We start from the raw sequence: 17915 nt of genomic DNA, 5'->3' as shown, positions 1-17915 counted from the left end.
GAAGCTCCCACGTGGATCTGAGGCGGGAGGCAGCTTGTTGTGGCCGCTCCCCCGCTGTGTCCCGGGCGCTCGTTCCCCCGCTGTGTCCCGGGCGCTCGTTCCCCCCCGCTGACTGTAGCGGCGCCGGGGGAAGGGGGGGGGGGGCTGAAAGCGCGGGACACGGGGAGAGGAGGAGGTGCGCGCGGGTGTGGAGGCTGATGTTCGGGGAGGAAGAGGCGGAGGCTCCGGGACCGGTGGGTATGTGAGCCCCACCCCCCGGGTTATACATGCTGCTAATGTACACCCCCCCCCTACTGTGTGTATGTGTGTGTGTCCCTGTGTGTGTGTCCGTGTGTGTGTGTGTGTTTGTGTCCCTGTGTGTGTGTGTGTCCCTGTGTATGTGTGTGTTCCTGTGTATGTGTGTGTCCCTGTGTATGTGTGTCCCTGTGTGTGTGTGTCCCTGTGTGTGTCCCTGTGTGTGTGTGTGTCTGTGTGTCCTTTGGCCCGTCACTCCGCCTCAGGCCAATGAGAGGTGTGCGGGGGCGGCCCAAGGGACCAATGAGATTTCCCCTAGGGACACCGGACATCCAGGCAGGCAGGCAGGCATGCATGCAGGCAGGCAAACATACAGTGCTTTCACTAATATAGTATAAGATGAAACCAATATCAAAAATAGCTTAATATTGACCATGAGTGATTGTGGCCCCAATAAACGGAGTAGGTAAGTGGGCACCGAAACACTACATTCAGTATACAGGCAGTCCTCGGTTATCCGACACAATGCGTTACTCAAAAAGGCGTTGGATAGCGAAACGTTGTAAAGCGAAACCCGTTTTCCCATAGGAACACTGTTTAAATGAAAGGTTCCGTTCCTGAAGGCATTTTTAATGCTAAAATACACAAAATATTTTACGCAGACAATAAGATATGCAGCATACGCATAAATTATATAGTGCATATACTGTATTATAAATAATATAGCATAATATATAATATAAAAATATAATATATTATTTAGTATAATATATATATTATATACACATAAATAACTTTGCAAAGCGTCGTAAGAGCGTTGGATAAGCCGTTTTGGCGTTGTAAAAATGAACATAGGTATGCATCGCATAGCGTTGGATAAGCCATTCGTTGTAAAACGAGGACTGCCTGTACGTGAACAAGAGACCTGTGAGGTCTGTATCATTTCAACTACACATTTTTTTTTGTGCGTCTGTTCTTTAGACGGTATCACAAGCTACACAAAATCTACATAACAAAAACCACATGTGCCAAATATAACGCTGCTACTGTCACAGAGCGGAGCACTTACTGCACTGCGGGCCCTGCAGCGGGATCCAAAGACACCTTTTCTTTGATGGACAATGTCGATTCCCTGCTGACAACCCGAACACTGCCCCCGGTGCTGCGAACTTTGCTTAATGAGGCCACCGCTACATCTTCTTTTGTCAGGTATCTAAAGAGCAAATGGGATCAAACAATGACACACATCTATTCTAGACACGGAATAACATGGAGTAACGCTGCTACCCGTGTGAGATCATGTTACAGCACTTCTTGAACACTGCAGTAATGAGCCTCTATTTCGGGTGATGCTTAGGAATTTGGATTGTAATTGTGAAGTAGAAATAGCTGTAATTACCGGACCTGAGGTAGAGAGCAGAACTCTCCAAAGCTTGCCTTGTAATAATCAATTTAGTCCAAATAAAAAAAGGTATCACCTAATACTGAAGTACTGATTTTAACTGAGTGAGTTAAAAGATTTGTTGTAGCTCCCGTAACCAGCCTCACACTGATGAGACCCAAAAGGGTTGAAACGGCTGTCTGTGAGTAGGTTTACTAGCTCTGCACTTCTTTAACCCTGGCTGTGCTGAAAAGCTGTGCAATACGGCAGGCAGAAGTTTATAAGGGTCCATGTTAAAATTTGAAGCAAAAGGTGACAATGTGTGTTCATTTGCATGCCATTTCCCAGAATCCCTGGCTGCAGTGGAAGCACTGTATGCTGGGAGATTAATGGGGAAGAGCAGGGTTGCAGACCTGTCTGAGACATGTGAATGCGCTCACACGTGGTATTTTTTTAGCTCCTAGAAATGCATTTAACCAAATCATTGTTTTCTCAGAAAAGTGCCATTTTGAGTGTCAAACCAGGCACCAGAAATGGAAGATAATTTTAGAACATGACCGCATCTCTGTTATAATTTGATCATTTAAAGAGTCTACATGTTGCTTTCCCAAGTTTCAGGCCGGCGCTGCAACCCTACCCAAGAATTGTACCTCTCCCAAACCAATGTCCTAATGCTGCCACACATCGATCAGGGGAGGCCTACGTGATCAGATCTCATTGCATAGATTTTCTTCTTCCATTCATTTCCCATGCCCAGCAGCGTTTTCACATGGTGACCGGCTGTCATGGGCACGTTCGTGTTTCATTGTCACAAAGCAGGCCTGCACAACTCCAGTCCTCGAGGGCCGCAAACAGGCCAGGTTTTCAGGATATCCCTACTTAAGCACAGCTGGCTCAATTAGTGGCTCAGTATGACTGAGCCATGAATTGAGCCAGCTGTGCTGAAGTAGCGATATCCTGAAAACCTGGCCTGTTTGCGGCCCTCGAGGACTGGAGTTGGGCAGGCCTGTCATAAAGGATGGATACGCCAGTTTTTCTCGTGCTGTTTTATAATAATAGATCTCATTATGTAGGACTTCAGTGTGCACAGCACTGTGCCTAGAATTTTCCGAGCACAAGAAGAATATCTGCATGAGACACAGCGAGACACAAACCCGCTACATGGGTATACATACATGGGAAACCGTGAAGGGGTTTACCAGACTGGGTGAGGTTTGTTGCTATACATTTGGAAGGAGCAGGTACCGAAATGTGTTTTTACCCCATCTATTTTATTTTCTCACATGGGTGGGACAGTGTAAGAACATTTTATTGTGGCCGTTTTGCGGCGACCACTTCACCGCCGGCATATAGCCGCCACTCACCTCACTGCAGGGACACCTCGCCGCTGGCCATTTTCCCAGCACGTAAGCCCCTAACCTTACCCTAAAAACCCTTAATCGTAATCCCTAATACTAACGCTACCCCAAAACTTTTACCCCTTATCCCAACTCCCTACCCTAAAAACCTAACCCTAATTTCCTACCCTAAAAACCTAATCCCTTACCCTAAACCCCTATCCATAACCCGCTGCCTTATCCGCCAAAACGCCTTAAGGTAACCTACCTAATTGGTGAAACAGCCGGCGGTCGAGTGTCCGGTGGCGGCGACAGTTCCCTCGGTGGCGACTTGGTCGCCACCAAAAGTCCGATTCCGTGGGTGAGAAGCAAGGGGGTCTCTGGAGCTGAAATTACCCTGGTTCAGCTCCGGAGACCCCCTGCAGCCTGCCCATGTTAAACGAAGGTATGCATCTAACTGGGAGTGTGCACCTCCCAGGGAAAAACAAAACCGTCACCAAGAGCCAGGCAATCTGTCCCAGTAAAGAGCACTGTGGCTTTCGGTTGACTTGAGGGGCTCAGCACATATACTTCCCCAGACCCCCCTTTCCCTTAACATAAATATGCAGGCCAGGTGAAAGGAAACGCCAAGGCCGTACCTCTTTGTGCTGCTTTGCTTGGCCTGCTGCTTCGAGAGCTCTCGCAGGCACAGCACGGGACTGCTAAATATCGCTCCACTTTTGCGGATTATCTTCTGCTTCATGGCGGTCAGACTGTTCCATTCTCTCACAAACCTCAAAATCTAGTGCGGGGCACGTCCAGGGAAAAGCACAGGGAATTAGCACAACGGACTCAAACGTGGGACGCTCTCAAGGAGTTGGAACGTCAGTGTTATAGAATTAAATGTTCACACATGACAGGGAATCAGAAGCCAGTCGGCAGTAATCCTTAATACAGGCATACCCCGGTTTAAGGACACTCACCTTAAGTACACTCGCGAGTAAGGACAAATCGCTCAATAGGCAAATGGCAGCTCACGCATGCGCCTGTCAGCAAGTCCTGAACAGCAATACCGGCTCCCTACCTGTACCGAAGCTGTGCGCAAGCGGGGAGACTATAGAGCCTGTTACACATGTGTTATTTACATTAGTTATGCACGTATATGACTATTGCAGTACAGTACATGCATCGATAAGTGGGAAAAAGGTAGTGCTTCACTTTAAGTACATTTTCGCTTTACATACATGCTCCGGTCCCATTGCGTACGTTAATGCGGGGTATGCCTGTAATAGCTTATTCCATGTAGCGCTTTTCTCCCAATGACACAAAGAGCTTCACAATAACAGTGTAGCGTGCGGTACACAGCACATAGGAATGTTACACACACAGTCCCTGCCCCGTGGAGCTTGCAATCTATGTTTTTGGTGCCTGAGGCACAGGGGAATAAAGTGACTTGCCCAAGGTCACAAGGAGCGGACTCCGGGATTTGAACCACTGGTTATCGGTCAGTGGCTTTAATCACCGAGCCGCTCCTCCAGCCCTTGACAGCTAAATAACAAGAGAATTAGTTTGCCAATTATCCCTGACCTGCGAGCTTAGAAAATGTCATAGAAACGGTTTTTATTAACCCCTCACATTCAAAGGGACCAGGTCCTGCGGGAGGGAAGGGATGAGAAGCTTCCTTTTTAAGAGCTGCATTTGAGCAGCACATCCCACGGGTGCCACCCTTTAAGCTCTGTGACAGCGGTCCCTTCTTCCCATCCCCAGGGTGAATAATCCTGGGTATGACCAATGCTCAGGCATCGAGACCCCAGGCAGCCATTAAATAGTACGGGGAAAGGGGTGGTACTTTTTAAAGGGATTTAACACGGTTCTCAAAGTTAACAGTTTTGGATCTTTAATTTTGTGTCGGTGATGGGGCCAAGCTCATAAAAAAGGGAAATACAACTTGAATTCCACCAGAAAACAGCGCACGCCACGCGTTTCTGCCTAGCGGTTATGTTAGATGCGGCCTTACAGAATTTGAGGAGGTCTTCGGTAGAATTGTTTGGGGACAGTGACGGTCACAAATTAATAGGAGCACTGGGGACACATAATGGAAGTATATTGTGATAGAAATGCACAATAAAGTCTTGGATATGATAGAGTAGGGGTGGCCAACGCCTGTCCTCAAGGGCTACCAACAGGTCAGGTTTTCAGGATATCCTTGCTTCAGCACAGGTGGCTCAGTCTTTGACTGTTGAAGCAGGAATATCCTGAAAACCGGACCTGTTGGTAGCCCTTGAGGGCTGGAGTTGGCTATCTCTGTGTTGGAGTATATGCGCTTGGAGCATGTTAGGAAAATGGGCCAATTTGGCGAGTCTACTGACTTATCTGCGATCAATAACTACATTTCTACGCTACTTCAAGAGGAGTTTCCATGGGCATCTCAAAGTGAATACTTTGATCTAAAAACATACTGTAGGTTAAGAAATACAAGTATAATTACCAATATAAAGACAATGTTTTACTTTATATATTTTGGTTAAGCAATACATGTATAATTACCATTATAAAGACGATGTTTTACGTTATATATTTTTGCAGGAGAATACGGCGACCGCTGCTCGTAAAAATGTCAAAGCAACGTGTTGCACGCCCCATCTGGCAGGGAGAGGGTTAAGACGCAAGGCACTAAATGTTGACATGTACAATTGTCACAGTTGCTAATCCTGCAAATGAGAAATTGCTTGCTTGGCGTTTGCATCCACGGAAATAAGGAGGTGTTAGAATGTGATAAAGGAGCAGCTCTCACATCTATTTTGAGCAGCAGACGTTTACACGACTTGTCTGAATTTGCGGAAGCTATATAACACTTTGTTCTACATTTAGAATCATTAAAGGTGTATTCATTTATACAAACACATCCTGAACAATTACTTCGGCAGTTCTTAACAACTTATATTTTGTTCTCTTATAAAGCTGCTGTACTTAATAGCTGCCATTAAAAAAGTAGCTCCCAAGCGTTAGCATGTCCACTAAATCCTCTTTCACGGGTAATCTTCTTATCCTGTAACGCTCAAAACCATTGCAGAAACAACCCCTTTACATGCATATACTTGTGGCAAAGATGTACACAAATGCGGAGTCTTACTGCAACTCTGTGAGCTTTTTATGCCTACACATTACATACAGCACAAGGAAAGTGGAATGCACAGCACAGTGCATCAAGTCTGTAGAATGACAGCAGAGATGGTTTAAGTGGTTCTCTTTTCATTGGTAAGCTGTGCAATGTTTTTCAGTTGCTTCACTGCAATCGTATAAACCCGTGGTTTTCAACCTTTTTTTTTGGTTAAGGAACCCTATGTGAAATTCTGAGGAAACCACAACCCTCTCTAATAGCGCGTCTGAGATCAGATGTACAGTATTGTAAGGAACCCCAACCCTCTCTAATAGCGCGCCTGAGATCAGATGCATTGTAAGGAACCACAACCCTCTCTAATAGCGCGTCTGAGATCAGATGCATTGTAAGGAACCCCAACCCTCTCTAATAGTGTGTCTGAGATCAGATTTATTGTAAGGAACCCCAACCCTCTCTATTAGTGCGTCTGAGATCAGATACATTGTAAGGAACCCCAACCCTCTCTATTAGTGCGTCTGAGATCAGATACATTGTAAATTCTTCTGTATTTGGTAGAATTTCAAAATTACCTGAAAATTACAGGGAACCCTTTAGGGATGCCAGGGGAACCCAAGGGTTCCTAGAAACACTTGTTGAAAAACACTGGTGTAAGCTTCCATGTATAATCAACACAAATCTCAACTAGTCCTGCATACACCGGGCAACAAAACAAACCAGGCACTGGCCCAAGACATTTCTGGGATGACCCAAGAGTAGATTTCTCACAGGTTGTGGGACCTTATAAAAGATCAACTTGAGAATTCGTCATAGATAGACGTTACCCTGTACAGAGCTTTTGAAACTTGATGTTTGACTACTACAACTTTGAACGCCATATTGGAATGACGTCATAAATGTTGTAATACAGAGCATTGTCGCTGGCGTGCTAAGCCGATTTCCCCAATCTACAGTGCAGTGTGGCACAAAACAGTAGAGAAAAGACCGTAAAATACAAACTGTCTCCTGTTCAAAAACACAACTTACTGTATTAGCACAGAGATTTAGAACCATTTACAAAATGTGGGGAAAAATGCATTGTCTCCCTCCCCCCCCCCAGAGTGACTTAATGGTTTACTTAAAAGTGCTACAGTGATTCAATTGCTACTATTAGAAATTATTTTGTATAAATAGATTATCATTTTATTTTAGCATAAATAAGTTAATACACATTTAATGGAGTTTCTTACCAAAGATCGGTTTGGTTTCTGTTGAAATATTTCAGGTAAATCTTCCCAGTTTTCCAAACTTATGTCCAAAGGAATGAAATTACAGTTCAATGGTTCTTCATCCTGCAGGGAAAATGCAAGCTGACTAAGCAAAGAATCATTATCAAGGCATGATTTGTTTATAGCGAAGACGTGAGTACATGGAAATGTTTAACTCCTCCTTTCAGGAGTCTCTTACAGACCAATTTCTATAAGGCAGCTCAAAGTATGTCTACGTTGCAAATTAGGTCTGGATGTAAACTGAAAATATAGTAAATTTTGCAAATGAGCTGCATAACAAAGTCACTGTGTATTGAACGTTAACACCACCCATCTGTATTTCTGCACTCCCTTGCCCATCAGTAATACCGCACTTTGTGGGTACACACTTTGCACAATCAGTTGACATTTAGTGTCTAAAAAAGCTTTAATTACTGGGACGGCTGCACAGATGACTTTGGGTCTACAGTCTCCAAGTTCAGGAAGCTTTTTACTACTGAACGCAGACAATAACAGTATCATCTCTACCCAACAATCTCTTCTTTATATGCAGGCTTGTTTGGTACCTTTTCTGCTTACGGGCTGTATACACACACCTTGCTATATAAATAGATTCTATCAGTATGCCTGCTGGCACAGAACATTAATCCATCATATGCTGGGAAACAAACAGAGTTTTCCGAATGATCTGCAGAGGAAGATAACACATAGGATAGTAAGTTAGGACAGATACAGTACATTGCACATAGTACAGGCTGCCAATGTTACTTGCCTTCCATGTTTGTCTCCCTTACATCGGCCAAAAAGCTTTACCATCTTTCCAAGTAACACAAGTTGGATTATTTGCGAGAGACAGAAAAACAGAGACAGAGAAACAGAGAGAGACAGAAAGACAAATCAACGCTGCCCAGGTGTAATGCACCCCCAATCTGAAAAGACGTCCCACATCTAACATTGGCGTCACCGCGGTGACATCGCAATCTGGTGATCGCATAATTGCGTTTTACCGGTGGGGTCACGGCACTCTGATGCTGCGCTCCCTCCGGCACGCAAAGGGCAATATAGACAAATGGTATTCATTGTTGTCCTTCTAAAGAGACATCACTGCCGTAGACACTGGAACGTTCCAGCAAAGCCACCGTGGCTGCCAATAAGTGTACTATATAAAGAGTTAGAACAACAGGAGATGGCCGGGATTTCTGTTTTAAGAGCGGATAATAGGTCCTAGTATATTCCTGCGCCTACCTTGAGACTGGTTAGCTGAACCTGTTTAGGTATGACTGGTGCCAAGTGCCAGCCGGCAAGCAATTACCTGCTGGAAATACAACACTGGCAGCGCGTGGTGACCAAAACAAGTTCTAAAAAGGTTAATTAAAACAGAAGAACATTATTCTGTAGCCACATTAAAAAAAAAAACCCCATATGCTGTTCTATCAATTAAATATTTAGTCACGCTGGCCATGCAGAAAGTGTACATGCCACATTACCTGGTTGGGTCGCTGCTGAGTTCTCTCCACGGCGAGCCTCTGAGTTGCTGCTTTCAATGTTTAAATGATCCCTCTGCAGCTGGGTTGCAGCAGACACGGCTGGTTCCTGATGGGCCGCCTCGTCCTTCGTGCCGCGCTCATTATCCACAGCGCTCCGCCTTTGATTTTCTTTCTCCTCTGGACTGCAGTCCACGCCGGACGCTTGCTTCTTGTTCTCCGAATCTTGAGCCGTAAAAGAAAGAAAACGGACGTCGGCAAAAAAAAAAAAACATTAAAGCAGAATGACTTTTTCTCAACCAGATGGGTCCCCCCCTTTCCCGGTGCACCCGCCTCGGGCTAGAATATATGACGCCCGGACACGGGATAGGATTCGGCCCAGCGGCTAACAGAAATCGTCAGCGGGACATTTTGTTACTGCTTTGTATTGGTGATACCGTGGTGATGTGTGTGGGTTTTTTGTAAACTAACACAAAGGCTACAAAATATTTGGGGAACTAGAGGGCTCCCGGATGTCTGGGTTCCATGGATGAAAATATATATATATATATATATATATATATATATATATATATATATATATATATAATAAAAAAAACAACATTACCATTCTCTCGTCCGGTAAAGAAAGACTGCACTCGGTTCAGTAATCATGAAAAACTGTATTGGGCATCTGAATAAAAAAGATAAGTCACCCAATCCGACGTTTCGGTCCTGGAATAGGACCTTTCTCAAGGGGGTGACTTCTTCAGTTAATCTGATGAAACGCGTAGGCACAGTTGTGCAGTTGACCCTCCAACGCTGCTGGCAGATCTGTTGGTAAATCCTAGCCCGTTTGTCCTTCAAAACCGATCGGGTGACGTCATTTGCAGTCCCGTCACATCTATCGTCCCCGGAGGGAACCAAAGTTCATCTGTTGGTGTGTGACCGGGGAGAGGAGTTGCGGTGAGTCCGACTTCGTGAGTTCCTGTTTGACGGTGAACCACGAGTACAAGTTTGGACACGGTGAAGCCACGGAGCAGTCTAGCAGTGAAGCGGCGGTTGCTGATCCTTTGGAGCATGAGTATTATCTCATAACATGCTTTTTACCTATCTATGTTTGTGAGTTCATTTTATGAGCCTTTTTGGGAAATTAAATATTTTATTGCACAGTAATGCACTAGGAATCGGCGCTTTTTTTCTTCTCTTTTTTTATATATATAAATATATATATATTTGGGGGAAAATGCAGTTTTATGTCAACTAAACACAAAAAACAGCATTTTGCTTTGTTTAAATGTTTTTACTGCAGGATCATCGGGTTCCCAAAATACACGCGCTTATCACAGTCAATTTCAAAACAAAGCGATAAGATGGGAGATAACTTAGCTCCCGGTGCACAACACGCTTACTTCAAGCAACAATTAGACAACACTAATCTGTAGCCACGTGTAGCCAGTTCGAGTTATATCGCAGAGGCATTTAATAATAATGATAATAATAATTTGCTGTATAGCGCTGCTAGTTTTACGTGGCGCTTTGGTGTCTGAGGCACAGGGAGATAAAGGGATCAGTCCAAGGTCACAAGGAGCCGACACCGGGAATTGAACCAGGTTCCCCTGCTCCGAAGTCCGTGCCAGTCAGTGTCTTTCCTCACCGAGCCGCTCCTCCCACAGCTCAAAATTTCCCCGCTCAATTAAAGCATTTCTAATGCTCTAGTCCAGGGGTTTCAGGATATCCCAGCTTCAGCACAGGAGGCTCAATCGGAGACTGAGCTACTGATTGAACCGTCTGTGCTGAAGCACGGACTGCTTGAGCTACCTGTGCTGAAGCAGGTGTATCCTGAAAGCCTGACCTGCTGGAGGGACGGGGGTTGAGGACCCTGCTCTGGTCAGTATCATGGCCTCTCATGAACACCGAGCTGTTGCTGTTGCTGTTACCCACAGTGAGTAGCACAGGCACAGCAACAGAACATGATGCATTTGCAAATATCTCAATAGTGGCAGCAGTAATAAACATTAAACTGTCAGACTTGAGCTCCTCATCTCAAGCCCCGTATTACCCGTCTCACAGGCACATCTCAAGCCCCGTACCACCCGTCTCACAGGCACATCTCAAGCCCCGTACCACCCGTCTCACAGGCACATCTCAAGCCCCGTACCACCCGTCTCACAGGCACATCTCAAGCCCCGTACCACCCGTCTCACAGGCACATCTCAAGCCCCGTACCACCCGTCTCACAGGCACATCTCAAGCCCCGTACCACCCGTCTCACAGACACATCTCACGCCCCGTACCACCCGTCTTACAGGCACATCTCAAGCCCCGTACCACCCGTCTCACAGGCACATCTCAAGCCCCGTATTACCCGTATCACAGACACATCTCAAGCCCCGTACCACCCGTCTCACAGGCACATCTCAAGCCCCGTACCACCCGTCTCACAGGCACATCTCAAGCCCCGTACCACCCGTCTCACAGGCACATCTCAAGCCCCGTACCACCCGTCTCACAGGCACATCTCAAGCCCCGTACCACCCGTCTCACAGGCACATCTCAAGCCCCGTACCACCCGTCTCACAGGCACATCTCAAGCCCCGTACCACCCGTCTCACAGGCACATCTCAAGCCCCGTACCACCCGTCTTACAGGCACATCTCAAGCCCCGTACCACCCGTCTCACAGGCACATCTCAAGCCCCGTATTACCCGTATCACAGGCACATCTCAAGCCCCGTATTACCCGTCTCACAGGCACATCTCAAGCCCCGTACCACCCGTCTCACAGGCACATCTCAAGCCCCGTACCACCCGTCTCACAGGCACATCTCAAGCCCCGTACCACCCGTCTCACAGGCACATCTCAAGCCCCGTACCACCCGTCTCACAGGCACATCTCAAGCCCCGTACCACCCGTCTCACAGGCACATCTCAAGCCCCGTATTACCCGTATCACAGACACATCTCAAGCCCCGTACCACCCGTCTCACAGGCACATCTCAAGCCCCGTACCACCTGTCTCACAGGCACATCTCAAGCCCCGTACCACCCGTCTCACAGGCGCATCTCAAGCCCCGTACCATCCGTCTCACAGGCACATCTCAAGCCCCGTACCACCCGTCTCACAGGCACACCTCAAGCCCCGTACCACCCGTCTCACAGACACATCTCAAGCCCCGTACCACCCGTCTCACAGACATCTCAATCCCCATACCACCCGTCTCACAGACATCTCAACCCCGTACCACCCGTCTCACAGGCACATCTCAATCCCCGTACCACCCGTCTCACAGGCACATCTCAAGCCCCGTACCACCCGTCTCACAGGCACATCTCAATCCCCGTACCACCTGTCTCACAGACACATCTCAAGCCCCGTACCACCCGTCTCACAGACATCTCAATCCCTGGATCACCCGTCTCACAGGCACATCTCAAGCCCCATACCACCCGTCTCACAGGCACATCTCATGCCCCGTACCACCCGTCTCACAGGCACATCTCAAGCCCAGTACCACCCGTCTCACAGGCGCATCTCAATCCCCGTACCACCCGTCTCACAGACACATCTCAATCCCCGTACCACCCATTTCACAGGCACATCTCAATCCCCGTACCACCCGTCTCACAGGCACATCTCAATCCCCGTACCACCCGTCTCACAGGCACATCTCAAGCCCCGTACCACCCGTCTCACAGACACATCTCAATCCCCGTACCACCCGTCTCACAGGCACATCTCAAGCCCCAAATTACCCGTATCACAGGCACATCTCAAGCCCCGTACCACCCGTCTCACAGGCACATCTCAAGCCCCGTACCACCCGCCTCACAGGCACATTTTCACATTTATGAACATAGGATGTCATTTTTGCTGCACTTAAATATTTATTTGTTTCCTCCCCATGCTCCCGTGGATTTTGTGTGTTTTGCTGTTACTCTGGGGGAAGAGTGAAGACTACCCCTCCCAGTGGGTTCCAGAGCAGGGGGTGAAACTGTATTTACTTAAATTTTATCACATTTTTCACTTATTTAAGTTTTTGATTAGTCACTTATTATTAGTGTCCACTTTTTATTTGTTTGCGCCTGTGTTCACTTTACCATTATACAATTGAACATAGGATGGAACATATAATGTGTATCATTAATCCAGTATTACGACAGAAACATTTCAAGCATTTGCTCGTCACCAATGTTATGTGCATGTAATGTCACCGTGTTGTGAATATTACAAACACTCAACGTACACTCCAACTTGTTAACTGGGCTGTATGCTGTATCTGTTCCAGCCTTATATATACACTGCAGAGTAAATGAGTACTTCAGCATTTCATGTGGACTAACAATTGATATCTCTGAGGAGCGCTCTCAAAAGCTTGTCTTATAATATCACTTGTTAGTCCAAATAAAACAGGTACCTCCTAATACTAAGTATTCGCTTACTCTACTATCGCAACTGAACGAACACAGCTATTTCTACTTATTGCAAGTCTTTCATATGGAACCAAACCCTCGTTCTCCATCTTCTGAAAATACTACAGCTTCAGAAGAAATGGAAACTTATTTTTTTTTTGACACACTGCAAACTTTAGCTCCGATGACACCTTAGCTGCACATAGCAGGTAGTTACTAAGTAATGCACCTACTGCATCATTAGTCTGTGAAAGAACTGGAAATCTATAATTTCATTGCCCTTTTGATCATACATCTCCAGAAAGGGGAAAGAAAAGCAGCAGGGGTATGAATGTTAGGCTTATTTGCTGCCATGGAAACGGGACCTCCGCTCCTGCCCATTGAATTCACATCCCGCTGACATTAATCAGAAAGGTCCATTTGTGCCAGCTTAATGCCATGCCATAGCAGCTCGGAAACGCGTGTTCTTGACAGAAATTGGCACCTTTCACTTTGAAAGGAGACACAGCCACAGATTGATGCTCAGGTGGAGTCGTTATCCCCTCCGCAGTCTTTATAAATATGCATATACACATTTACCTTCTGCAGTTCTGGGGGTTTTAAAGGGACATTGGCTGTTAAACATTATTAAAGAAGAACCTGAAATACCTAATCCTGCACAGATGTAATAGTATCGGTTGCACCTTCATGGACAATCGGAAGCCTCATATAATATGTAGCATTAATTCCCGGGACAGTGCCCCTAAAAAAACGCATACGGTATTAAGCAGTGCTGAGTGTGACTCTCGCATTTAGGACATGGACACACAAAAACAGTATTACTTCTCTCACACGCTGTTTATAACAGGAGTACAGCCTTGGATGGAAGTAAACTATGGGCAATAGCAAGTTAAATAGGTTCAATGTAGCTGAATGACACGTAAACAGTTAAATGAATGAATTAATTCCATGGCGAATGAATGGTTCCACCGTGTTCAGCAAATGATGTCCTCACTAAATCGCTAAGTGTTAAATCAAACTCGTTAGCTTTGTTGCCGATATGTTGGAATCCAGTGTTACTAACAAGTGATTCATATTCTTATTTCTATCTTGTGGAAAATGTAGTACAGTTACTTTAAAGATGAGTGAATCTTTCCGGCTATACCGATATACATTTTTTTCAATTATACGGATAAAATATTACAAATATACATTTTTTTTCACCCACTTCGTTGACCTGCTCCTTTAAATCCTGGCACCACTATAAAAATCGCTGCTGTTTGCAGAATTACATGGCTTAGTCAGTGTATTTGGGCTATCTTGAGCTTTAGTCTAACCAAGAAAGAAGATCGAGAGAGTGTATGTATATGTATACGTCAGTCTTCCATGTCTGGGGGGGTATTTTATACGTACATACATACATATAAAATTCCCCCCCAAACAGGGCAGACTGACTGCTTTAAGGGTCCAATATTACAAAAAGAGGGATATTTAGCCTGAAAAGGGGTAAAATCAGTAAAGGGTGCTGACCTTTTGTAGTATGGCCACACTAAATGCAATAGTCAGAAAGAAGTAGTAACGCTAGCACACCTAAAAAAAATACCTGGATGCTGATCCTAGGATAACAGGTTCCAAAGACAGGTATTTAGTGGCCAATTCTCATGCTGTTTATTATGGAGTCGGGTTGATCACAGAAACAATGTTTCGAGCCACGCAGGCCTCTTCATCAGTTTGGTGATACAAAGCGACAGGGTGCTGCTATATATACCCCAAATGAAGCGTTTTTGCTTCGCTAAAAAACAGAAGTGATTGCTTCATCCAGAAGTGAGTACTACAAATCCAGCATCACTAAATCGGGTGCCATATTGGTTCCCACGCCTGGGTTTTTTTTTGTTTTGCTTGTAGTAGTGCACAACAATTATCGCTTGGTAGGAACTCTACCAATATGGCGGCCGGAATAGCGATACTGAACTTACTCACTTCCAGATGCAGCAATTACGTTCGTTATATTGCAGCGTGAAAACGCTCAATTTTTAGGTAAATGTAATAGCTCCTTGGCACTCTGTATCACTGACCTGACGAAGGAGCCCAGCGTGGCTTGAAACAGTATTCCTGTGATTAACACAACTCCACAATAAACAGCATGAGAATTAGCAACTGAATACCTGTCCGTGAAATGTTATCCCAGGATCCTTATACGGTGAGCTACCTTTACACCTGCTGTCTGACTATTGCTTGAAGGACAACTTTTCTCAAGCTTCGCTATTCCCCTGAACTCACCGTCACCGTCTCTGGGACTCTCGCACATTTCGCAGTAAGGCAGCAAGGAATTATTGGTGTAGGTGCAAGCCGTACAATCCCAGTGCTTTATTTCTGCCAGCGGAAGCCTTGGCGGGGTCAGCGACGTGCCTTCAGAAACCCCTCGAGCCCTCGGCGAGGAGAACAAGGCGCTGGGTTTGCCGCTCCATGACTTCCTCTTCCCTGTACTGCGGCTTTTCGGGGTGTGCATCCCTACGGGTCGGAATCGCTTGGCCTGCTGCTCAAAGTCATTATCGGGGTAAAGCGCGTCGACATCCACAACCTCACTGCTGTCGTCCGCTGAGACCTTGCGTTCCGCAGTGTCTCCTGCTTGCACTATGTCAGGGGTTTGCAGGAGTTCTTCCTCGTCTGTTTGCTCAGGAGCTCCGTCACCCTGAAGCCGTTTGCGCTTCTTCTCTGCGTCAGGTTTGGGTGAAAAGAAGGAGCGGATATCGTGCTGCTTTTCCTTTTCGAACTAAGAGGGAAGCAATTTTATCACATGTTACTAGAAAGGGAGCATAAATAAAAAGCTTAACACTACTTGCAGGGCACACTGCAATCTGCCATTACTCACCACTCTTGCACTGCTAAATTATGCTGCAGAGGGATTTTTCCTTTCTTAAACTCTAAGTCCCTATTATGTCCATTTTGATAAAAATCTGATCGCATTTTTCATGGTAGACTTATCTCAATACACATACATATTATGTTAATTTAACTAATCAAATGCACACAGACATACATTAGCTTAAAAATAAATACATACAGGTAATAACAAGAAAACACTTGATTTTCCGTTAAAGAAGCAAGATTGAGACCGATTCCTCGATGATCTTTAATATAGTTCTTACTGGTAATATCAGCCTCACAGCTGTTCAGGGTGGTAGAGCCAGATACACATCTGACTGCTATCTACTTAATGCCATTTCAAAACGTATAACTTATTGATCACACCCAAATCTTGACAGCTCATTTATCATGAAAACACCACACACACACACACACACACACACACACACACACACACACACACACTATAGAAATTGGTGATGGATCAGGCCACTTGACCCTCCTAGTCTGACACTTGCTCTGGCTGCTGTGAAGCCACAGACTCCATTTAATCCTCAAATTAGGCTACCATTGTGTCTACCGTAAGAAGCTTTGAATTCCCTTCACTACATTAACCACCTCTGCATGGAAGCTGTTCCATGGACTACAATCAATTCACAGATTACGAATGGCCAATGGGCCACGGACACCTAGTCCTTTCAATATGCTGTGAAGAGGTCTCCCATGCAGGAGAATATATTAGTTCAACTCAAATGAATGGAGCGGGACGCCTCTCCATCATAGTGAAGATGTCTTCATAGCATTGAACAGGGGAACTTAGATGTGGTGTAATGGCAAAGCAGACAGCGACGGACACCACTATTCTACATGTATGTAAATTACTCATCACTACAAGCAACCAGCAGAGTTTGGGCGTTTGTGATGTGAAGTGTAAACCAAGTTCATAGCAGGACTGGCCAAGTTAGAGACCAACATGAATGCCTTGTCGCATAGGCATATTGTAAAGTGTGTTTACACAATGTATTAGTATTGTGTATCTGCTGCACTATAAAACGATAATAATTATCATATGCACAGTTGTATTTGTTGGTGTAGTCCAGTGGTGCTCAACTCCAGTCCTCAAGACCCCCCTATCCCTGCTTCAGCACAGGTGGCTCAATCAGTCCCTGCTTCAGCACAGGTGGCTCAATCAGTGGCTCAGTCTTTGACTGAGCCACTGATTGAGACGCCTGTGCTGAAGCTAGGATATCCTTAAAACCTGACCTGTTGGGGGGGGGGGGGGGGAGGGGTCTTGAGGACTGAAGTTGAGCACCCCTGGTTTAGTGAACTATAATCACACTGACTAATCTATGTAGTATGGATTGTCTTGCTGGCCATTGGAAAAGATAAGAGCAGCAAACTGGTGGAAGTGGTTTCTAACATTGCTAGCCGTTAGACGCAGCACTAGACATCTTGGCTACAGGACCATGGATAGCACATTACACAGCACTAGTGCTAGTCTTGTACTGCATCGAGACCTCTGCAAATTAGGACAATCACTGCAGGAGACCAAACCCGTAACATTGCAGAAAGCCAGGGGAAATGGGACCGGCTCCTAGATTCTACGTGTGTCACCAGTTAAATATGATTTAATAATGTTCCCAGCGCCGTGCCTTCTCAAAAGTACAAGAACACTAATCTTCTTTTTGTTTATTACAGCTGATACTCGCTCTCATCCTCACAAAAAAAATCAACAGATTTAATTGGACAGTCTTGGAAACAGCCTCACACCCAGCAGGGCACATCAGCTGTTCAACTCTATGCTGCTAATGAGACCAACAGATCATACAATGACCAGTTCACATGCAGGGTTTAGTCAATCCTGTCAGGTCCAGCAGACAGTGTAGGTCTGAGGGTA

The 17915-nt window shown here is 45.7% G+C and overlaps 1 protein-coding gene across 2 annotated transcripts in view; it reads right to left on the bottom strand.

Moving 5' to 3' along the window:
- Nucleotides 1–17915, bottom strand: part of ZRANB3 (zinc finger RANBP2-type containing 3) — an 88534-nt gene that overhangs the window by 12778 nt on the left and 57841 nt on the right. For both annotated transcript variants that reach the window (XM_075609523.1, XM_075609524.1), the window contains 6 exons: nt 15431–15923; nt 8784–9005; nt 7893–7984; nt 7279–7380; nt 3591–3733; nt 1304–1447 (listed from right to left, as the gene is read on the bottom strand). In XM_075609523.1, the coding sequence (XP_075465638.1) occupies nt 1304–1447; nt 3591–3733; nt 7279–7380; nt 7893–7984; nt 8784–9005; nt 15431–15923 (1196 nt within the window). The remainder of the gene's footprint in view (nt 1–1303; nt 1448–3590; nt 3734–7278; nt 7381–7892; nt 7985–8783; nt 9006–15430; nt 15924–17915) is intronic.

The sequence above is a fragment of the Ascaphus truei genome, chromosome 7 (genome assembly GCF_040206685.1).
Source record: "Ascaphus truei isolate aAscTru1 chromosome 7, aAscTru1.hap1, whole genome shotgun sequence".
Lineage (NCBI taxonomy): Eukaryota > Metazoa > Chordata > Amphibia > Anura > Ascaphidae > Ascaphus > Ascaphus truei.
This window is presented reverse-complemented; position numbering and strand designations above follow the sequence as displayed.